Genomic DNA, 24,269 nt, shown 5'->3' on the forward strand with positions numbered 1-24,269 from the left:
ATTATCATTTCATGAATAAGCGAGTTAATTCTAGCATACGTTTTGATAGGTACAGTTGTCATCGACGGGCTATTATCGAAATCGTCTTTGACTATTTACTAGTTGAGGCTAGTAGGTTAAGGAGATAATTAGAGAATCGAAATCACCAATCAAATCTCAGTATACTACGTAGCGTGTTTTTAGATTAACACAGGAGCTATATTATATGCTCTTTTAAAACCCGACGAAGTATGTTATTGATCTTTGGTATATATGACATGTACGCTGTTGCTACTGGTTTACTTCTGCATTCTTCGTAACCGTTCTTGTCAGTTCTGTTCCTGATTTTTTTTCAACCTTTTTAATGCTTTGTCTCGAGTACCTGTATTCACTGAAGCCGTTGTTTTTGTGAAACAATTCTTTCCTTCGATCATTTTCACCATTTATAACAACAGTTACACTACCCAGTAATGAGGACACTACCGTAATTATTCTAATTTAACGCGCCGGTAAAAATAATTATTTTAACCGCCCCGCGAAAAATAATTAGAAGCGATAAATTACAAACTTTTGAGCACGGTCAACCCGCGTTAATAATTACAGGCAAATAAACTAATCCGTTCAAAATAAGAAACATTTTTACGCTATCTTTGCAGGACAATTGACGATTAGATTTGTGACTGAGATATTGATCATTGTATGTTTGTTACTGATACGGATACGTTACCACTGTCGCGGGACACTAAAGTGTGTAAAAAAAAGGAAACGTACCGTTCCTCTCGTTTTCAATTGTAAATTGAATTATCGGGTGTAAATGATATTAAATTGTTCATGAAATGCGTTTTTTTGTTCGTTTTGTTTGTGTTTTTTTTATTTATTAAGAATACGTCATCCATAAATCTTTTCAAAACGCTGGGAGCGTGATCTTCAGTTGATAAAGTTGTAGTCTCATAAGCCTGCATAAATATTTCAGCTCCCACAGAGGAAGTTGGGACACCCATAGCCGCACCGTCAGTTTGTGTGAAGAAGTTACGGTCAAGAAAATACTATGTTTTTATAGGCACAACTTCAATCAGGGACATTAGTTTGTCAATAGGGATACGTGTGTTGTTCTTATACACATCAAATTTAGAATACAATCTATCATCGATGTTATTGCCTTTATTAAAACGTATAAAGATATCCATTGTGTCACGATTGATAGTTGCTGATGAATCTCGCTTGAAGCGTGCGTATGGACTGTTGTTAATATGGTCATAACATTTATCTAGATAATCCTTCTTGTATAAAATGACTTTCGTTCGGCCTTTATCCGCTGTCAAGATCATAATATCATTATCCTTTGTCAATGTAGACAGTATGATGTGTCTTTGTTTCGGCATGTTGTACTTTGGGACTTTTACATTGTGTAAAGTCGGGCTAATTTTCGCAAGGACAATGTCTGCTTCCTCCTTTGAAAATACTTTTAGCCTGTTACACACTGGTAACAAATTTCTTTAGTTGGCAAATCTGTTGGAGCTGGTTGGTTGATTTCAACCCTGTAATTATCGCTTTAACTAATAAAAGCCAAAGATTTTGACCATTACGATCATTGCCTGTCGATGACAGTCGCCTGTTCATGACATGTTAATATGTATACTAAGCTGTAGTTTTATTTATTTTAAAGGATCGAATCATTTAATACCAACGATGTATAAGTATCTTAATAGGTCATCTTCATCCCCAGGGATTTGTTGCTTATGGCAAAGCCGCTAGCGCTTACTTGACGCCTAAAAAAGATTTTGTCCCTCGCCTTGATGTTAAAAAGGCAAAAATCCCTGGGGAAACCCCTGAAAATCCAGGGTGGTGAACTTTCTCTCCTTCTGCGTTTACCTCCTTTCTTTCTCAATTCTAGTTTTCACTGTTTTAAAAAATGTATCCTCTTTAAACATTAGCCTGACATTGGTTGTGGGAAAGTCAGCTGTCTGCAAATATCATACGGCGTGTCAGAACCTCAACAGATGGAAAGGGAAGAGGATACAGTTCCTTACGATCTCAAAACTGGTCAAGATTGATTTTGTTGTTTCCTGGAAAGATATTGTACAGGAAAGAACTTTTATTTTCATATTTATGATGTATTTTCGTTTTCAAAAAGTTTAAAATTAGTGATTAATAAATAATTAATAAGGAACAGATGTTGTTTTTTCCTTCCGTGACAGAGGGAAGCTTATTAAAAATTTGTGTGTGTTAGAGAATAAGGGAACAATAACTTCAGTTTTGGATGCTGTTGAGAATTGTTGACCAAAAGATTGTGCTAGCAGAAATAACAGCAATCCTTGGGTACATCAACTCTTCCTCCATCATGAAGAAAAATTTGAAAGTGAATACTTTTCAAAACAAACGTTGTATTTTAAATATACACAAAACACGATACACCCAACCTCCTCCCCAGGCCATCTTGTATCTTTTCTAACATGGCAATGCCGGTAGTCACGCCGTCCTGATATAAAAAAGAGGCCCTGGGAACGATAAAACCTTGTTTCGCGCCAGCGATATAATTTTGCGACATGTTTTTCGCAATAACAAAATCATTTCAAGTGAGCACACAGCTTTATGGGTTAACGTATTGTTCGGTTAATGGATTAAAATAATTTAGGATTAAATTATTTTTTATTCACTTTGTTCAACCAAAAAAAAAGAGCCTTATTGTCTACGTAATCTCTTCAAGACTTATGACACTATTCGAGAAATAAAATTTAGTGAGTAGAGTTATCTTCGGTATTCTGAGTGGAGTCGTCTTCGGTATTCGTACGTATTTACAATTCCTAATTTACTCAATATTATATAATTACAACACAACTCAGTTTACAACAACAACAATTTTCTTACGGACTTTCCGTCTATACTTCTTAATAGTGCCACAATTCCCCGTTCCCTCTATACGGCTAATTCGCAATGCATTATGGTAGTTGTATTCCGCGAAAACGTAAACAAACCATTCGTAGTAACAAAAATGGCCGAACAAGTACACTTCATCCTTAATTCTACTCAAAACCAAAGCGATATACAAAATTCTAATCAAGACAACAGTTTTTTTCAAAACTTGGGCTCTCCTGCAAGCATTGGCTCAAACTTTTCATCAAGTTCAAGCTTTTTATTGCAAGCTAAAAGTAAAGGAGGAGGGATAACTTGCTGTGTACCTCTCTGTCAAAACAACTCAAAGAAGAATCCAGACTTATCTTTTTATGTCATTCCTAAAGACTCAGAGCTTCGAAAGAAATGGCTTTTTATGATCAGTAGAAAGGATTTTGTACCTTCTACATCGCATAGAGTTTGCTCTGTTCATTTCACTGGTGGAAAGAAGACATATATGAACAATGTTCCCACAATAGTCCCAAAAACTATCAAACCAACAGCTAGCAAACCAAGAAAAACTCTCAACAGTACAAACTGTAAATTGCAACTATTTTCTCCTGTGAGGGCTACGACAAATGACATTGCTGCAGAATTATCTGTGGAGGAAGAGTTAAAACAAGAGTTGGAAAAATTGAGAGCCGAAATTAGTTGTATGAGAATTCATGAAAAGGAACTTGATCAAACTATTGAAAAACAACAAGCCACTATAAGTGACATAGCATTTTCAATTGACCGGTTTAAACACAATGAAGCACACTTTAAGTTTTATACCGGATTCGAATCTTATAAATTATTCAAAGCAGTTTTAGAATATTTACAACCAGCTGCAAATAAACTAATATATTGGGGTTCAAATACTAACACTGAAAATACAAAAAATATAAACTCTACAAAACGAGGCCGATCACGATCATTGAGCGCAGAAGAAGAATTCTTTATGATACTGGTTCGAATTCGATGTGGACTTTTGTTAGAAGATATGGCTGTTCGATTTAATATGTCGACAAGTCACATAAGCAGAATATTGATTACATGGACAGATTTTTTACATTCACAATTCCGTATGCTTCCAATATGGGCTTCAAAAGAAACAGTACAAAATAGAATGCCGAAATGTTTTCAAAAAAGTTACCCAAATACCCGTGTCATATTAGATTGTACAGAAGTATTTGTGGAAATGCCTACGTCATATCGCACACAGTCCAGTACCTTTTCAAATTACAAACACCATAATACAGCAAAAGGATTAGTCGGAATAGCTCCTGATGGATCAGTGACATTTGTCTCTGATTTGTATGGTGGACGCTTTTCGGATAAACGAATAACAAAAGATAGTGGTATATACGATTTGCTAGAGCCTGGGGATTCTGTGATGGCTGATAGAGGATTTGAGCTCGAGGAAGATTTACCTGATGGAGTAACATTAAATATTCCACCATTTTTAGATGGAAAACCTCAGCTAAGTTTATTAGAGGAAAACGAAACTAGAAGAATAGCATCTGTACGTGTACATGTCGAACGAGCAATCGAACGTATAAAAAATTACCGAATTTTACAAACAGTTTTCAAACTATCAATGGCTGCTGAACTCAATAAGATATGGGTTATTTGTTGTTATTTAGTTAATTTTTTACCACAGTTGGTACCAGATGTAAATACGAATGACTAAAAATTATAAACTTTCGTACACTATATATATATATATACTAGATCATGAAATATAAAGACAAAACAATATTGTGAGGAAACAATTTTATTTACTCACACTGTTGTTCTGTAATGTTGCTGTGCATGAAAGTGAAATAAAAGTGTGTTAGCTCAGGCAAAGTAATTCTGTTCCATTTTTCCTTTTGAAAAACTATTGTTTCCACATGTCGGTCAACTTTTGTATAAACAATAAAATCAATTTCATTGACTTGTGTTACTGCCATCACACCTTGACATTGGTGAAAATAATTATGTCTTTCTTTGAGTTTTGGCTTGCCATTCGATATTTGTAAAAAAAAATTTTTATCTTTGCATGCGTCAGAAATAGAGCAATCCTTTTTTGAATATGGGCACTTCACCTCAATCAATCGAGCATTCCCATTCAAAGTTGTTGCGCCATCAGGACTTGCACCTAACCACGGCCATTTTGGATTAATAACGAAACCACATTTTTCGACTTCAATATTTTTCTCGGTTTGATACCAGTTTAGAGCATTAACTTCATTTTCTAAGCCCCATTTGCAGGCCTCTGATGTAAAGTTTTTATTTTTATTTAGACATTTTTGTAATATGCTTTTTGGATGTATATTTTTTCTTCTATTTATAATAGATCCAAAATTGGATGATGTTATGCGTTTCTTTCTTTCTGTGTACCACATATCACATTTATACTGAGTACATGTGGATTTTTCTATGTCTCGAACTTGTTCGGCATTGACATGAATGAAATTGTTTACAAATGACTTTTGCTCATCTGATAACTCTGCTATTTCTGGTTCAAAGTCAAGAGCCTGCAAAAATAAATTAACTGTCGGACGTAATTCAACTGTTTCACTGTTTGTCTGTTCAAAATTAAATTCTTTTATAGATGTGTCATAAAATGATGATGGTTTATAGTCATTTCCTTGTAATAAATATGCCATTGAAGTTCCTTGCCCTATTTCAAATAAGTCTGTCGCTAATTTTTTGACTTTTTCGGTTGAGGGCTCATGTGCAAACAGTGGTGTAGAACAAAATTTTCTATTTCCTGTGACCAACGGTCTTTTGCGACTTTCATTTGTGTCTTTCGTAAGGTCTGCTTTCTCGAATGCCATTGCAGAAAATTTTATTGGTGCAGAATTTGCACTTTCTCCAGGTACATGCCATTTTTGTAACAAATCTGTGCATGTCTTGTCATCAGGGACAATTTTTAAGTCCAACTGTTTGTATTCAACCAATTGAAATAGAACTGCTGCGACATGCTTACAGCATCCTCCTGCTCCAGCTTTACATAAACATTTCGCATACAAAATATCACCACTTCTTTGACACAGGTGGACATAAACAGAATATTTTTCTCTTTTCATGGAAGCAGCTACAAAACATTTCACAAGAAAAGTTAATTTTTCAGCCATAACATTACTTTTAACTCTCACTTTCTTCACGTAGCTCTCCTTGAATAGTTGGTATCCAAGAATTTTATGCTTTGTAGCACCCTTCGGCTTGCTATCACAGCTATTTCCAAGAACTAAATATTGGTGAATTTTCTCCTGGGTGATCGAAGGCATAGCTGCAAGATCAGTTGACCATTGACTTATATCTTCGTGTGTTCTTTCCTCCACTTCTTCGTCCCTCTCGGCATTTGTTAATTCTTTAAAAACAGGTCTTGGTACCACACAAGAGCTTTGAGAAAAGCTAGGCCCAAGATCTGTAGAGCTTAAAATTATATCTAAATCTGTATCCTTATTTATTACTTCCATTTCGACTTCTTTCACTCCTAAAACCTCACTAACTAACAATATTTAAATGTTTACATCAATAACACGGGTTTTGGATAAGGGAGATAATGATTTTCTTGAGGAGATTTGAAAATTATCACAAACAATAACGGCTTTTTGTTATTATCGCCACAATAAAAAGAATGCTGTTATTTATTTACAAACTCTCGCTTCTGGGAGGGAAAACTGTAGAATACAACTACCATAATGCATTGCGAATTAGCCGTATAGAGGGAACGGGGAATTCGTGTAAGCATTAAGACTTTGTTACCTTGCTGAGATTATACATTTGAGTGTTATACCGATTCCAGGATAAAAACTTTCGGTTATCCCGAGCCAAAGGGGATTCACTTCTTCTATTTTTTCCGGAAGAAACCGTATAGGTAGGTATAAGATTCTATGTCACTCAGCCAATCTTACTTTTGGAGTAATTTCTTCAACTTACAGGGTCTCAACTTATGTCTATCCCGTACGATTAGAATTGACTTGTGAGTAAAAATGGGCGAGAAAGTTCTATTCAAGCATGCGCTATCAGGCGTTTGCGTAACTTGCCTTGATTACTACGAAAATAAGTTATGTTAATGAGGTCTTTAAAGTCTGTTTAATTGTTTATTGCCATGTTATTTAAGATGACAGATAGAAACGCAAGCACGTATCACGAATTGAATCATTTAGTTCAAAAAAAGACGTTTGATAATCTTGTAACAAGATTGGGAGTCAAAGCCGGAGATGACTGTTTGGACATTGGTTGTGGGACAGGTAATTTAACAAGTTCCTTAATTAACGTGGTTGGAAAAAATGGATCCGTGCTTGGTATAGATCCTGATGAACATAGAATAGCAAAAGCCAAACAGCAATATGGCGGCTTATCAAATATTTCTTTAAGTTATGCGAGTAACCTATCTGGTATTTCAAAATGTTTCGATGTTGCTATAGCAAATCATGTAACACACTGGATGACCGACAAAGTAAAAATGGAAACATTTCAAGTCGTGTTTCAAATGCTAAAACCAGGAGGTGTTTTCGGCGTATTCTCATTACTTAGCGTCAGTGAGAATGTCAAGCAAATTTACCGTTACGTACCGGATAATGGTAATGCACGAAAATTGATGAATTGTGAGTACTCCAGTTTGAAAAATTACAAAAAAATATTTATTACATGTGGGTTTGAGATTATTTATGCTACGGAATCTAATGAATTCGACTGTTTTGATTCATTGGAAACATACCTGAGATGGATGAATGCTTCTGCGGGTGGTGATGTCGAAGATATTTACATGCAACATAAGGATGATATTTTATTTGAGAAATCTAGTGATGGCAAGTATAAACACCCAGCTCATTCTGTTTGTATTATTGGAAAAAAACCTTTACAAGCTAAGCAAAAAAGTCGGTAAAGGGTGACTATATTTTGGTTCAGCAATTAATATTTCGTACCCATCAAATTTTTTTTCGTGCATTTTTTTAAGACCACCTATTCTTACAGACTTTTTTGGTAACTAATTTTTAACCAAGAAAATTTTACGCACTATTAGTAACAGCATTTTATAACCTTCGTTTAAAATTCTCCAAACTAAAGAAATATCTGTCACGATCACCCACAATATTTTTGTCTTCATGTTTTGGGTCCCTCTTCCACAACATACTACCAGCTTCAAACAATGAAGTTTTTTATGATGAAATAGCGCCAAATTGCATCTTTTTCTGACATTCGAGACACCGATACGAACATGACCCTGGCGCAGGCCTGTTATAACTTTGTGCTGTGATTGGAAGAATTGACGTCACCAATTTATGCATTAACGCAGCGAGCTGGATTAAACTGTTCTATTCCACTGGGGTTAAAATAAAGGAAAAATGGTGCTTTTGGTCGTGAGTTTAGCTGGAGACTTTTGAGTGCGATGACCGAATTTATTGTTACCCTTGACTATTAATGTTAGATATTTTGTATAGCTACTTGGTGCAAAATTAAAAAGTGTCAGTTAAGAAATTTATATAGCTAGCTAGCCATATAGCTAGCTAGCTAGATCGTATTCTTTTTAAGAATATACACTTACTTTTGATAGTGTTTGAAGCGATGCTTCAAAATGATCATCCAAAATGACTGTCTTTATTGACCTGCATGCCACACCATAAAAGGAAAAAAGGCGACACAAACTAGTCTCATCTTTACATTCAACCAACCATGTGGAAAAGTGAGTTTAAATCTGCCCTTTTATTTGCTGTTAGCCCATGATTAGGAGTTCATCTGGAATATTAGACAGAAACCTTAAATACTGGAAGCATTTTGTACAATTTCTCACCTCTTCTGTTAAGCAATTAAATAATTCTGAATCATGCAGCGGTAGTGAGGACGCTCTTACCTTCTTAAGGTTGGTAGGTGGAGTGAGGTTGTACAGTAGTAATAAACATTCTCTGTCCAGTCGTGGGTAAATAGATGTATACTTCTACTCTGTTAAAACCAAAGTCTGAATCCAAGCCTTCAATGATTTTCCAAACAAATATAATTCTGTATCGTTAACGACGTCTTTGAAGCGAGTATAAATTGTATTTTCTGAGTGCATCTCAATGGTTAGAGATGTATTTGCCTTTGATTTTACGTATGAAGTATTACTGAATCAATTTAATTTGTTGAATGATGCCCGCAGTGGTTGGACAACACAGCTGTGAACAATATTCAATTCGAGGTAACAAAACCATTTCCCCATAGGGTTAACATTACTGCACAATATTCAGGAAGACAACTTTTCCCTGGATCAATTACACTATGTATGTGATTCTTAAACGAAGCATCGATTGTCATTAATACGTCAAGATCTCTGACTTCATTTTTTCTGTGATAATTGATCCTGAACATGTTAGGAAGCTTGTGCATAGTTTCAAGATTTCATCGTGACCGTACCTGAGAACTTTAATTTCATGTTGGAGTATTCCAAGGTCATTCATATATTCTGTCAAGGTCTCCTTGCGGTTTAAAGATATCTTGGACAATTGCTACAGCTCGGCTGACTTTTCTGCCATTAGCAAAACATTCTAAGTTACTGTGTTTGATATCTTTATCAATATCTCCAATAAGGATCAGAAAAATCAGCAGCTAGTACAATAAACTTCATTGTGGTACACCTAAGATAACATCAACATCTCAAATATTTTTATTACATGAGATGTCAAAGCTATAGGACGGTAATTTGACGCTACTGTTTTTATTCCACCTTTGAAAATGAGAGTAATTGAAAAGAGAACTCGCATTAGTTTTTGTTTTTGAATATTTTTTTGCGTAACTTAAGAAATATTTTGGACTGATTTTAATTGCGTTAGTTCGAAATGTTTGAAAACCCCCGGACAGAATAGGGCTAACAGAGGCGTGAATAAAGGAAGTCAAGTTGTAATCAATATTAAACGACCACGAAAGTCAGTGAAAGCTTCTGGCGTGCAGTAAGCTGATATTCATGGTGTGGTAACTGTAAAATCATAAATAGATGCCAAGCCAACTCAACAAAAAATTAAATCCTGTTCTCGAACATTTTAGGTAAAATGAGCGTTCACGGCTCTGTTCATAAAATTAACTACGTTAATCCTAGCTACACTAACTTCCAGACATTCCCACGTTAAAATAGAGCAAAAATTAAATCTAAATCTCGTACATGTTCGCGTAAAAATAATGGGTGCCCGTTGTTGTTATTTAAAAAATTCGTGATTTTTGATTGGCTGAATCAAAAAGCACGAATTCAAAAAACCAAGGACGGCAAGTATTTTATTTCCATTGGAAATAAAATACTTGCCGGGGGATGTGGTAAAGACTTTTAAAATAGGTTAAAAGATTGGGAAATTTCTCCAGACAGGCAACATATTTTTCAGTAAGAAATTAAACTGGGTTCCCCAGTTAAGAAATCCACATTGTGTAGTGCCCACTTTTCCTACATGTGGTAACATATAGGGTTCACCCAGTAATGCCGCCAGCACTACTTTCCAAAACCAATTTGACTTGCTTTAAACAAACAAAAATTTTCCTAGTGAAAACCTACCTTTAATTTACAAACAAGGAGGACATGCTTATTGTTTTTGCAATTAAAAAACATGTAACATTAATTATGCATGTCCACTCTTGCCCGTTGAAGCTAAAGTTTTTTAAAATGCTTGTAGTAATATAACATATGAATGAATGAGAAACATTGGAGTTCTTTCTACTTTGGAGAAAGACAGTAATGTCTTTTAATTTTCGTATACATAATAATCTTTGTTGCCCTCTGCAGATCATTCATCATTCATTCTCTGGGTTTTGTTAAATTCTGCGACGGAGTGCTGGCCTCTTCAGAATGATAAAAATATTCTTCCGCTTTAGAACTTTTTAAGCGCACGTTTTTTGTAAAGTTAAGGATGGTTAGTGAGACACTTGTAAATATTAAAAAATGGGCGTTGCAACTATTATCGGGTATGTAAACTTTATCGCGATTGCATTTGCTGTGTTGTTTGGAGTGCTTTCAATATCAACCAACAATTGGCGAACCTTTTCGTTAAAAGACTTTAATTATGGCTTGTGGAAGGTCTGCGATACTCTTACTTGTTCGAAATTTACGCAGGGTAAGTGCTACACATTAATTTATAAAAACCTAATTTATAAGAACGTCCAGGTTAAGGACTGTCAACAACTAAAAAGAACGTACCAAGCCTGAATTCCTTATTAGATTTGATTATAAAAACAAAATAATGTGAGTTATGGTTTGAAATTCTTTACAATTACAAACAATTTTTTCTTGCTTTTTACTACTATTTTTTAACAACAAAAAAACTTCAAGTAACATAAAATGCTTAAAATATGACAATAACTAAAAACACCAAATTAGGAAAGAACACGTTAGCTTGAATCTCCTGGTACTTATAAAGTTATTGTAAACCACTTTGGATGGTCATAAAAGAAGATTTATTTTATGTTTTCAAGATAAACAAACAAACAAACAAAATAGCACATGTTTACATAACGATCGCGCTTCTCAACGAGGTCGGCAACCTGGCGCGTTAGAATTTTGGATTATGCAAGTCGTTGCATAAGGTTATGTTTACACGTTCCAAATAGAGACAGCTTGTTTCAAAACGAGTTTCGTACCGGATAGGATGTTTTTTTCAACGAAACTGAAGCTTTACAGTTTTAGAAAGTAGTAAAATTGATTTGTGTAAGATTTACATGGCTAAAAAACGTGATGGTATATTTATTAGCATAGTATAGAAAAAAAGATCAAAAAGAGATCATTTTCAAACTTGAGCTATGCGACTTTTAAAATGGTAGTTTAACCGTCAGTTTTACTAAACCACTTAATTTTACTAACCGCCTCTAAGACACGCATATCTTCTATTAGTCCTAGGAGATCAGGATTTTGTGCGGGTTTTTAGCTGAAACTAGTTAGTGTTTTGTAGCTAACTAGATAACTATTAATTTTCTGGTTCTTATATATTAATAAAAAAATTATATACATTCTTTTTTATTGTGCGCAATAGAAATTTTGGATTCAGCTAAGGAATTCTTAATTTTCTTAGCGTTTTTAGATTTAACTTGCGTTCATTTTACAGTAAATTAGATTTGATATATACCACAACCCTTTCTTAATTCTCATCGGTTAGCTACCTTGTGTTTTACTCTTTTTTTCTTCTACTATCGCACATAATGAGCAGTTATTTTAGGAAACGAATTAATTTGTACTACAACTCATTAGCCCTTTTTCTAGACCTACCAAAATATTGGCAAAAAGGACATTTTGATATTAGCCCTTTAGCCATAACGCAACATTGGCTTTTTTGCTGTTTTGTCATGAAAGATCTGATCCTCCTTGTCCAGTTTAGCTAACAATAAAAAATGATCATTTTTACACTAGCCCATTTGCTATCTCTTTTACGTTTTACCCAAAAATTTCACCTTGACATTATTCTTGCTTCGTTCATATTTTTCAGTCATTTCCAGCCTTATAGCACTCGCCCGTTAAATCGCTTTTTCCATCAAAGAAAAAATGAAATTTTTGTCTACTAGTGTATTTAAAAAAACACAAAATGGCGATTTTAAGTAATACGTCGCTGGCATTCATCCACCGTCTACCGACTCGTATATAGATCGTGGAATAAAATAATTCAAAACTATGTATAGTTGTTATACATACTAACCGGTAAATATGCATAATTCCCAACTAATTTCCGTAACATTCTTTGTTGTTCTTTTCAAGTCTATAAAAATTGTCTGTGGGAGTGGCGAAAAGAAAAGTTTTGTGTTTCGACCGTTTTTATTTTCTTTTTAATGAACACCCGAAACAGATAATTCCTATATTTCTAGGTTACGTTTTTATTAATTTGACGATATGTAAGCGAACATGTTAGTCGCCTGGCTTTCTTTTACTACCCAAATTACAGGTGCAGTTACAGGCGCGTTTTTTTTGTTTGTTTCTTATATCTTGGTCTGCTGCACTGAAAAATAATTAAATGTATGGTTGTTGACCATAACATTATTTTTGGATTTTTTTAGAATCTTATTATTAGTATTTTTTGTTTCTTTTAGATGAAACATTGCCAACGCGAGTGTTGATGATCATAACATGTCTATGTTTTGCAGTTGTTGTTGTTTTGAGGCTCCTCGGGTGTTTTATCAAATCGTTATCTCCCAAGATTGTGACTCTCTTTTTGATCCTAGCATGTAAGTGACTAATATTCTACTGCGATGAATATATCGAAGGTTCAAATACACAGCTTCACAATCATTTGTAGTGGTTGAAGTTAATCTGAACCTCCACACAACGGAACGCAACAGAACGAAAAAAAAAATACTTGAATTGGTTTGCCTATCTGCTAAATATTCTTCTGTTTTTATAATTTTTTCTGTTCTTGTCCGCCATAAAAGTTGAAATGTTTCAGTTGGAACAGAAAAGTTCATCAACCAATTAAATTCTAAAAATCACAACCAAAAATCCGTTCCATTCCGATCCATTCCGTTTTGTTTTTGAGTGGAAATTCAATGAGCAGTTAATGAATTATCAATAAATTGTGCAGCTAGCTATACACAAAAAATGACAAAAATTTTCTCTTTTATCTGTTCTCTTTTTTTCATTTTCTAATGATCATTGATAAAAACAGATTGTTTTTGTCATTTTCACGCATATTATTGTACACTATCATTCTCAATGATAATCAGCCATGCTCGATACTTCTCCGCTGGCAATTATTAATAACAATGATTTTAAAGGGGATAGTGTATCTGAGCGTTGCTATGTTTTACATTGCTTTGTCGGTGAGAAAAATATTTAGCTGAAATTGGAACACCTAAAATACGTGTGCGCTGATGTTTTATAATGATATAAATGTTGAAATCTTTGGCTTGTTGTTCAAAATGCGATGCTTATATTTGTTAAAAAAGCTAGTGGTAAAAACAAGAACTGATCAACTCGTCCTGCTTTCAAAATATCCTTTCGACCATTACACTAAGATCGCAATTTCAGTACCTAGACATTGTTAAACCAGCGGAAAATCAATTCTGCGGACTCATAAAATATTAAGTTATCAAAGCACGTGAAAAACGAATGCACGTGAAACACTAAATCACATGGGTAAGTTATGAATCCGCTAGGGCACGTAGGCAAAGAAGGCATGTACTATTTTCGGTGGCATTACATCTGAGGACATACAATACCCTCACCGGAACTTAGCTATTATATATGACTTACATAGAATATTGTTTTACGAACATTTGACTGTTTTCCCCAAAAAATTCACATTCCTACGGGTTAAAAATTTCCTGCCAGGAACCCAGCTGGCTCTATTTTCTTTTTTCTTTTCAGTTGTTTTTGAGTTAGCAGCAGTGGCAAGCTATACAGACAAGATGAAGCAAGATGGATTTAGTTTCAGTTGGTCTTATCATTTAGGCTGGGTTTCGGCATTCCTAGCTTTAATTACAGGAATTATAAACTTGTTTGAGCGCAGAGATGAGTAAAGTGTGAAGAACATACTAGATTTAGTTTTTCTATCTTGAGCTTTTTTTATCAATACATATTTTTGTTATTATATTTATTATCCGCGAAACAGAACCGTCAAAAGCCTTTTCTTACGAGTTTTTTTACATTTTTTTTAAACTATGTGTTCATATGTGAGCATATTTATGTTTATATTTGTTTTGTTGTTGTTGTTTTTGTATATTTATTAGGGATTTTTTCATTCTTATATTAGGAAATATATATATTGGATCGGCAGTTATTAAGAAAACAAATTCCCTATTTTAACAGTAGAAGATTCTGCGATCATAAATCTTTGTGATTATTTGGCGTTTGTTTAAAATTTTTTTTTCATAAAATACAGACATTTGATTTAAAGATTTAGTTTTCTTTTCGCCTTTTTTTCGCAGTGTGATACCTCATAATTCAAATCTTGGAGGTCAAACTTACAGCACAACTTTTCCCAAAATGTTTCACATTCTTTTATTTTAGTTGCCCGAATAAAAATAATACCAAGTTTTGTAAATTAATTCAGTTGGTTGTTGAAAATCAGTAAAAGCATGGCCGCTTTTTTTTGATGAAGTGAGAACTGTCATAGGTCCAAAATCAAAACCGCCCAAAACTGACGAATTATACCACATTAAAAAGATAATTTATTGTTTATTCACTTTCAAATAGGAATCGTGTTCCAGCACGCGTTTGAAAGTATCTTCAGGCTAAATGTTTGTGTAAGGTAAAACAGAGATCCCATTTTCTATTTTTTTAAGGTTGCAACAAAAGTTGATGTTGATTCGTTTTATTGCGACAATTGTGAATCTGAATACACAGTCAAATAAGATATAAAATCATTAGTGGTTGAATAGTTTAAGTGATGCATGTCCTTAACATCTGAAATACTAAAATTTTGATATCATGTCTTCCAGTGTAATACCATAATGGAGAATGCTACGCCGGGTACTCTATCCTGTTTTAGGGTCGATTCTGCAAACCGTGGTTAGATCAACCTCGTCCCCAGGACCTCTTTTCGCTTTCTTGATATCGGGGATGGCGCGAAGAAGATCGCGCCATCCCCGATATCAAAAAAGCGAAAAGAAGTCCTGGGGACGAGGTTGTGGTTAGATTGCTACTTGCTGCTTATTTAGTCAGTTTAAGAGTAATTCATCGCAGTTTAAAATTCTTGATGACTGGTCGAATTGGATTGTGTGTCGGGATATATGTAAAGCATACTTTTGCTTAAGGCAAGAGAAAGTACTCACAAATATCCTCCGATAATGGTGCAACCTCATTACCAGTGCTTTAATTCCGGACTATCTGCTGAATGGGCTACATATCTACGCCGAGTAGAAAAAAAAAGGATTTTCTAAGAAAACCCTTTTTTGGAGTAATTAAAGATTCAAAAACCAAAAGTTTTCCCTTTCGTTCCAACCATGGTGGGGCCTCACAGAGCCGTGAAGTTGTACCTCTCGTATTTAGAACCTTCCTGTTAAAAGGTCTGATGTATTCTAGGGAATAGATAAACATCTATCTTCCATATGTTATCCTTATCTATCCTGCTAGGTGTATTGGACTCTAGAACTGGTTGGCTATGTTAATAGCTACATCCAGCATTTGATTTTTTCTTCCTATAATGTTTCCTAAAATACCCTTCAATAGTTGCAACTATATTTTGGTATCTATTCTAAAACTTAAAGCATGGGTTTTGCTTTTTGAAAAAAAAAACATTCTAAAAAATTATTTTTCCTGCCTGTCAGAATGCGCCTGCGTATATGGAATTTTGTCAACACGGCGCCTGTTGATAGCAATGTTTATATTCGTTGAAAAAATTTTACTTTGTATAATTGTTTTTCAATAGTAATAATAAAATTATAATGATAATAATAATAGTAATAATAATAGTAATAATAATAATCAACGGCACCTCGTTGTGTAAAAACATCTCAAGAAAGTGTGAAATTAACATACAGTAAATCGAAATCAGCGCATTAAAGGTTAATTCTTTAATAACAGCATGCCAGTGAAATTTTATATGTACCACAAAATAAATGTTTATTTACAAAACACAATCGGAAATAAACTTATTGATGGCGTTGTCAGCGGTTATTCTATAATGTGCGGATGTTTATGCAATAACACTGTATTATTTACACAAGCATTACATGTTGTTTGCGATCTTGAGACCAGATATTATTGTCTATGTGTCGTCATTTGTATTTGATTTAAACTAATTAGAATAGAATAGACCGCTTTATTTGCAACGTAATGTTTTGATTATGTGTTAAAAACAATGAACGTGCGCACTCATTCCTGTAGGTCTCAGATATAAAAAACACACAGCAAACAAACAAAATATTGATAAACCTGTTTTAAAAAAAAGAATATAGAATACAGTTAAAAAATTAATTTCAGTGCCTTTTGGATTTTTCAAATAATCTGTATGAATTTTATTGATTATTGGTATCATTTTTAACCCTATATTGTCGTATATGTCTGAGCATTTTTTGCCAACAATTTTTAATTATTGAACTTGATTGCTGGTCACCTGTTGTTAGAATGTTGTCGAAATTAGAAACTGTCTGAAAGTAAATTTAACCCTCTAGTCTTTAGCCCTAAAAAACATAAAAAATACCTATTTGTCCCTCACCCTGTTAGCAAGAGTTTAGTAGATAGCATACATGATCTCCTCAAAAGACCTCTTGGAGTACTTCAGGATCGAAGGATTTGAATAATTTGATGAAAGTTAAAGAAAGGGACGAGTGTTAAAAACGCATAGGCGTTATTTCTAACATGCAAAACGTCTATAGCAAAAAAGACTTGGTATGCTTTGTAGAAAGCAATGCTTGCATTATCGGGTCATGCAAAAACACGTGCAAGAAACTGTAGTGCTAACCTATACTCAAAAGGCTACACTAAATTTAAAAAAAAATGAAATTTTATTTCTAAGAACATGTATACTGTAATAACGTGCCAAATTTTGATAACTTTACTATCCTCTTCGCCGTATATACTAATGTTATTTAGAACTGAGCAGAAACGTCGTTAGAAATCTTTGAGATATCTCATCAACTTGTTTATTTATTTTATTACACACTCAATCATTTGTTGAAATTTTTATCACTATTTGTGCAATGGTATAGAGGGGGAAGAATGATGGGTATAACTTTCCCTGTTTGTGTGTTATATGTCATGAAATTTAGTTAAAATAACTTCTGATACAAAGAAATATCAAATCATGTTATGATAAGTCAACAATAGGTTCTGTTGACGAAATTTTTTTAGGCGGAAGGGGGGGGGGAGTATGTAAAAATAATACTAATAACTAGTCGTTAGCCTGTGGAAAAATCCACGGGTTCGCCCGTCCTTTTTATACCGCATTGCGTGCGTCTCGCGCAGCAAAGCTACCATTTTGCGTGACAGACAGACGGACGGACAGACGGACGGAACGAATATAGATAATAACGCTTTTGCGTACAAAATGTTTTTCGCAATAAAGGACATAATCAATTTAATTATTTTAAACATAAATAGTATATGTACAACTTCACGACTTGGTAACCTTGTTTTTCAAATCCTAGAGTGATTCTTATAATCACATACATGAACGTTTTTTCACGTTAGTATGCACCTCTCGCAGAAGAACTAATGTAGGTTGACCATGTGATCAATGTTATCAGTATTTTTATTTTATCCTGTTTATAATTAATGTATTATTAGTAAAAGTGATTTAAGCAATGGGTGCTATGCCATTTCATCACCCGTACTTAATCAGAACAGTTTTACACTGTATAAAATGTAGAAAACTCAGTAGTCAATAGGATATCTGAAACGTGATGAAATATTGAAAGCTAACACCTACTTTAAACTGAAAGAAAGAAGATCATTATGCGTTTGTTTACATAGCACTCCATCGTCGTACCAAACTTAGTTAAAATCTACCAAGCATTCCTGACATACGTTGCGCGTTTCATAATGTTAATTTAAGCATATAGTGGGAGAGCGCTAATCATATGGTTTCACAGTTAAAAAATGACACAACGTTTGTTTGTATAGCTTAACTTTAGAAGGATGGGCTGTTCGTTGGTTAGTTGCAGAGTTGAAGTTCATTAACTCTGACACGATCCATCATGGCGTTATCAAGTGTTATCAGACATATCAACTTTGCTATCACTGTCTTCGCTGCGTTGTTTACTGTTTTATCAACGGCGGGAAATTATTGGCAATATGGCGATGATTTTCATTTAGGATTGTGGAAGACATGTAGTGACAGTGATTGTATACGACATGATATAGGTAATAATGTTATTTAAGGTCAAACTTTCGCATGGAAGACATCAATAATGAATCGAACAGTGTTCGTTATTATCTGCACCGTGTTCAGCTAGCTTAGCTGTACATAGTATATAAAACCTAGAAAAGGATAGAGAAGTACTTCTACGCAAAACAATTAATTGGCGTGTAATTGGTGTAATTAAATGGCGGTGGCGGTTTTTAAACATTTACTTCAGTACGCCCTCCACTAATGAGAAGTCGTTGCGATAAATAGAGAATATGCTCCACCAAAATTAGTCATTAACTAATTTCTTTACTTACTTTATAGAAACGTTCCGAGCAACTCAAATTTTGATGGTACTGTGTTGCATCTGTTTTGGTTTTGTCGCTGGTTATGTCATACTTATGCACTTGATGAAAAATTTGTCACCAAAATTTATGGGTGTTATATTGTTAATTACGTGTAAGTAAGATCATGCGTCGATTTTGACTTTTGAAATTTTTGCCGTAACAGGACGGAAGATGCTTTATCCAAAATGCCATTCCGTGGTTTAAAATTAACTCTTATTCAAAATACTTCGGCATTAAATATGGCTTCCTTTAGCCGCACTTATTACCCAGATCCCCGATTTACCCAGATTTTATTGCGGAAGTAGATATTTGGGTAAAACAGGAAAGAAATGTTGAATGATGATGTGTTTTTTTGGAAGAAATTTATTTACATTTTTTACAAAACCATTTCCTTCGTGACAAAGCTTGGACATTCGCAATGTTTGCACATTTATCGTGAAACCACTCCATGCACTTTGAACATTCCACCATTTCATCGTCCGTATTGTATGGCATACGGCAATCGCAATATATTTCTACCAAATTTGTTTTTTCGGCCTTAAAGTTCTCTTTCTTGCGCGTAGCCTACTTGGAAAGGGAGTCATTTGACCAGCATCTAGACATGACAGAAGGTGTGGACGAAGAGAATCATTGCCATATATCTTATCGCATGCGTTTTCACCGAATGCTAATGATGTAGCAAAAGCAATCGAAAACAGGCCACAGTCAACTCCATTTTTCTGTTGCTGAACAGGCATAACATCGATAACAAGTTCTTCTGATTGGCAGTAAGAAAAGGCGGCAATTTGATTTGCAACATCTACGGAAACGTTTCCACTTGTCAAGCTATCAAAAATTTGGCAATACCTGTTGTCAATTTTGTTGTTGTTGACATTTGCCACGCATATCCAGTGCAAAGAACCAGCATGAAGCAACTGGATGTAATTTTCTTCGTATTTCACGATGTCAAAACTTTGCGTCTTCCCAACAACCGTGTCTTGAAATCCGCCTATGGTTGGGAATTGTGACACCAAAAGACTCTGTGCGATGTTTATTAACTCGTCAGTTAACATTTGTTTGTTAACAATGGCGCTTCTTTCTTCTTTAGAGAAAAGTAACTTCCTTCTTTTCGGCAAAGGAGTGTCACACTCAGACACATGTGTTATCATAACTTCGTCATCTTCAGGAGTGTCTTCGTCCTGTGGTAGTTAGATAGATGAGCAGAAAATGGTCAGACTAAAACGGCAAAACGAGTAATGGAAAAATAAATGCGCTTACTCTGAAGTCTGGGAAAAAGGCGATGTCACGAATTATGATTTTTGCTGGACAACCAAGTTTTTTCGAATTTTGAACCATAAACCGAGCCTTACTGTATACCTTGCGATGTGTTTGAGAATCCTATAGATAAGAAAAAGGTTATTATTTTTCCTTTCTTTTTCCTTTTCAGATTTCAAAGCAAAGGTAAAACATACTTTTCCTTTGATTTTTTCATCCTGTATTTTCTTCTTTTTTGATATGCCATGATCTACGCCGTGCGTGCAATCTAGCGACTTTTTCCAACAATCACAAAAGGAGTTCCGGACCAAAGGATTTGTTGGGGTGACTCCTTGTTCTTGATATCTTCGAAGAGAATCTTGTGATTTTTTAAATTAATATCTAAAAAATTAAGTTGGTAACACACACAAAGATTTTCTTTTTTAAAGAAGACTACTGCTTTTTGTTTCTCTTGGTCAAAAGATCAATTTTTTTTATTATAACTTAAAACTCACCAGCAACTCCGAATGATTTATCTTTTTGATAAACAGAGAAATGGGATAATGACTTTATCTCGAGATTTCTAACTGCTACATCGACATCTTCCATGGATTCGAATATATATTTCTGTTTTTCTTTACAATCTACAAAGTATCCGGTGGAAAAAAATTTTCGATTTTGATTTACTTCTAGCTTTTATTTTTTCTTTATGATATCCAAGAATAATAAAAAAAACTTTGACAACTTATCATCTAGATTTTCATTATTCGTTTTATTTATTTCCATTATTGAACGATGATTACAGTTCGAAAGGTTTTATTTTAGTTGAAAACTACAACGGTATACAAAATCTCAAAAACACGTGCGTGTGCCTCCAGCAGGCTTTTTCCGCGAACTCCTGCTAAATGCGCACCCAATGCATTTCGGTGTATTACGCAACAATATGTCATATTTGAATGACGTAATTCTAATAATAATTTAAATTTAAAACCACGGAATGGCATTTTGGATAAAGCATCTTCCTAACAGGACCGGGAAGGGTCAACATTAAAAAAAAGCCCCTGTTGTTGTTTTCGTTCTATAACAACCCTTTTCAAATTCGTTTCCCGCGAAGATGTGCGGAGGAAAAAAACCGGCTTCGGGGACCCTGCGGAAAAGTCCTGATGAAAGGAAATATTTAAAACTGAAAACAGTTTTAGTGTGAACCGTTTTAATCCCTAAGAGCATAGTTGGAGAGAGCAAGAACTGTCTGACGTGGTCTTAAGGCTTATGCAAAATGGATTGTGTACAACTTTCTATCGTACAAACATTAATTTCATCTCTCAATGAACACCCTTGATGTGTTTTCATGTGACAGAAACACGTATTGTGAAACCATATGAAAGAAGTAACTTTCCATTGTTGGAATACTTCTGCTAGTGTCTTGATTGAGAGGATCAAATTGAATCAAAAACAATATTTTCAGTAGTAGTTACCCTAAAAAACGTTTTATTTTTAGGCCTCTTCGAAATAGCTGCTTTGTCATTTTACACAGACAAGATGGGCAGTGAACTTCTTTCCTACGGATGGGCATACGCCTTAGGCTGGGTAGCATCTATTTTATCACTAATATCTGGTGTTGTATGCGTCTTAGACGAAGCTGAGTGAATATGCATCAACGAACAAGCAGATTACGATCACCATATTTTTGTACCTACTTGGTCTGTGGAATAACTGGAATAACTTTTTTTATTGAAATAGGCTTATTTGTTTACATATTTTTGTTCTTCTTGTTTGTTTGTTTGTTTGTTTGTTTGTTTGTTTTCAGTCACCTTTGAATACGAAAAAATAATGGCAAACTTGATTATCCCCTTATTAATACTCGAGTTGTCTTTCGGGCGCGAAATCCAAAATAATAAGAAAAAAATTGTCAAGTTTTTTTTTTTCACCAAAATGCGGTGCCTAGCCGTGTGGGAAACTCCGTCTTGCTATGAAAACAAAATGTCGTCTTTTTTCGCTTAAATATTACCAAAATTTTATGTTTTAACCAACAGGTCCATACTGTTCTTGGGCGCCGTTGCTGTTGACCGAGGGGCGCGGTAGCAAGCATTTTAGGAAGAAAGACGGCGAAGTTATCAGTTGCGAAAAGTTATTTTCTAAAATATATATTTACACCCGAACCGCTGTATCACTGTGAATGTTTACCTGCATTAGCGTGACATACTATATGCCTGCATAAAAACCCCTAGACTGGCTTACTGAAAAAAAGTGGCTTAATTACAGGATTCACAGTGCGCTAAGGATCGAAACGTAGCGTAGTGGTTAGCGATCAAAGAGAAGTTGAAACCGCCATGCATTAGCCATGTTTTTAACGGTCGTCTAAAGAATCATAATAACAACCTTGTTGTAAAGAAATTTGGTTAAGAAGATTCCTTTTATCATCTTCGAATCGAAGACCTATTATACTCCTGGCCAAAACTCCACTATCGCTACCATAGTCACCAATATCTATAAGCGTGAAACAATAATTCTCATCACTGATCGACTAGACTAGATCAGTGATGAGAATTAAGACTAGACTAGAATAACATTTATAGTTATGCATTATTGTTTTGAAATTGAAATTACATTTTTTAATAAAGTACACACAATTTTACAACAACAACTAAAACATTATAGGACTACACGGGACTAAATTATAACACAGCACAACATATTTTTAACTAAAGATTTAACAGTTCAACTTTAAAATTTCATGATCAACCACAATATCATCTCATCATCAAACTTCTTATACAACCTTCTCGAACCTCTTAAACACATTAAACTGGACCTCAAAGGAGCGAAACAAATTTTTGTGCTTATATGTGTGACTGCAGTTGTAATAGGTATGTTCTTCTCATCCGCTATCATTTCCGAAAACCGACTGTAAAAAGTGATGCATTCGCGACCCATGCTTCCGTGAATTGAAAATATAGGCGGGGTAAAACTGCTTCTATCAACACTCATGAATTATTGTTTCGCTTTCCGATTCGAATGTGTTTTCCATCAAAAGCACCAATGGTGTGTGGCATATTCCAGCATTTCTCCAAATCCTTTGCAACAGGCCACCATTTAGCTTTTGATGTTGGTGGTCAGAGATACTGGTTTAAATAAACCTGATATATGGTTTCGCATTTATCCATCCAGTACGAAAACGATAAAGACTGTTAAGATTCTCTGGTGGCAAATAAAACGAAGAGTGTGTGATAATCTTTCAGCTGACGATATCGCTTTTCTGAAATTTGTATTCTTCTTAGTTCTTTATTGGCACACAAGTTGACAAAGATAAGGAGACATTCTAGTACACCTAACCAAGTTAAAACACGTTTTAGGATGAGCGCATAAGTGACGCAGTGAAAATGCTGTTGTTTATTATATATTGCCTAGAAGGATTGTCTGTCAAACACATGCATTGCTTAAACAAAATGTAAAAGTGACCTTTATTATCTCTATTGCCAAATATCAGCCTTTTTGCGTTTTTTAAGAAGCCAGTATGCAAATGTAAACTCTTCTTCGGCTGAGCTGCTTTCGGTAGTTGGATCTATGATAAAAGATTATTACCTCATTGGTGTGGATAAATTTTTTTTAGCGCGACAGGGTTTTAAAAGATTAGCTCAGTGAACGCGTTAAGCTGCGTTAAGGCTGAAACCACTGGTGTGAACTCATTAGGAAATATATCTAATCTAGCTAGCTAGCTATAGATGTTTTTTTTGACCTAAAAACAAGAACAGTTTGTTGATACTAATAGCTAAAGTTTATTAGCTAGCTTATAATTCTAGTTTCTTTATATAAGTCTGGTAAAATATTCTAATTGAGGGACAGAAATAAGGCATACCTCTCTCGCTCTCTGGAAACAAGTAATCTTTCTACTTTTCTAGGTTACTTTCGCAGCTCAAATTGTTTCACTGTTTACGATTTCACTGTTTACACTTCGACAGGATTTGTATGCATGCGTAAAAACATCGACGGGCAATAAAATGCAGGCTATGAAAGCAAATTATGTTAAATTTTTTTTCCACTTTCGCTATTGAAATATATTCAAGATCTAAGCTGGATACAAACTATAGGTTAATTATAAAACCAAACCTTCACTGTGAAG

The 24,269-nt window shown here is 34.6% G+C and overlaps 4 protein-coding genes across 4 annotated transcripts; all 4 read left to right on the top strand.

Moving 5' to 3' along the window:
• The first annotated feature begins 3,811 nt into the window (after positions 1-3,811).
• Positions 3,812-4,543, top strand: LOC130642247 (uncharacterized). Its single transcript, XM_057449336.1, has one exon. The coding sequence runs from the start codon at positions 3,812-3,814 to the stop codon at positions 4,541-4,543; it is 732 nt and encodes a 243-aa protein (XP_057305319.1).
• Positions 4,544-6,341: 1,798 nt separating this feature from the next.
• Positions 6,342-9,754, top strand: LOC130641350 (demethylmenaquinone methyltransferase-like). Its single transcript, XM_057448120.1, has 2 exons — positions 6,342-6,721; positions 6,968-9,754. Exon 2 carries the CDS (start codon positions 6,968-6,970, stop codon positions 7,733-7,735), a length of 768 nt encoding a protein of 255 aa, XP_057304103.1. The 5' UTR covers positions 6,342-6,721; the 3' UTR covers positions 7,736-9,754.
• Positions 9,755-10,662: 908 nt separating this feature from the next.
• On the top strand, positions 10,663-14,687 carry LOC130641351 (lens fiber membrane intrinsic protein-like). The gene is made up of 3 exons (XM_057448121.1): positions 10,663-10,919; positions 12,877-13,011; positions 14,150-14,687. The coding sequence occupies exons 1-3, from the start codon at positions 10,748-10,750 to the stop codon at positions 14,299-14,301; spliced, it is 459 nt and encodes a 152-aa protein (XP_057304104.1). The 5' UTR covers positions 10,663-10,747; the 3' UTR covers positions 14,302-14,687.
• A 3,638-nt stretch (positions 14,688-18,325) lies between these two features.
• LOC130641352 (epithelial membrane protein 2-like) lies at positions 18,326-21,902 on the top strand. The gene is made up of 3 exons (XM_057448122.1): positions 18,326-18,586; positions 18,894-19,028; positions 21,648-21,902. The coding sequence occupies exons 1-3, from the start codon at positions 18,421-18,423 to the stop codon at positions 21,794-21,796; spliced, it is 450 nt and encodes a 149-aa protein (XP_057304105.1). The 5' UTR covers positions 18,326-18,420; the 3' UTR covers positions 21,797-21,902.
• The last annotated feature ends 2,367 nt before the right edge of the window (positions 21,903-24,269 follow it).

The sequence above is a fragment of the Hydractinia symbiolongicarpus genome, chromosome 4 (assembly GCF_029227915.1).
Source record: "Hydractinia symbiolongicarpus strain clone_291-10 chromosome 4, HSymV2.1, whole genome shotgun sequence".
Classification (NCBI taxonomy): Eukaryota; Metazoa; Cnidaria; class Hydrozoa; order Anthoathecata; family Hydractiniidae; genus Hydractinia; species Hydractinia symbiolongicarpus.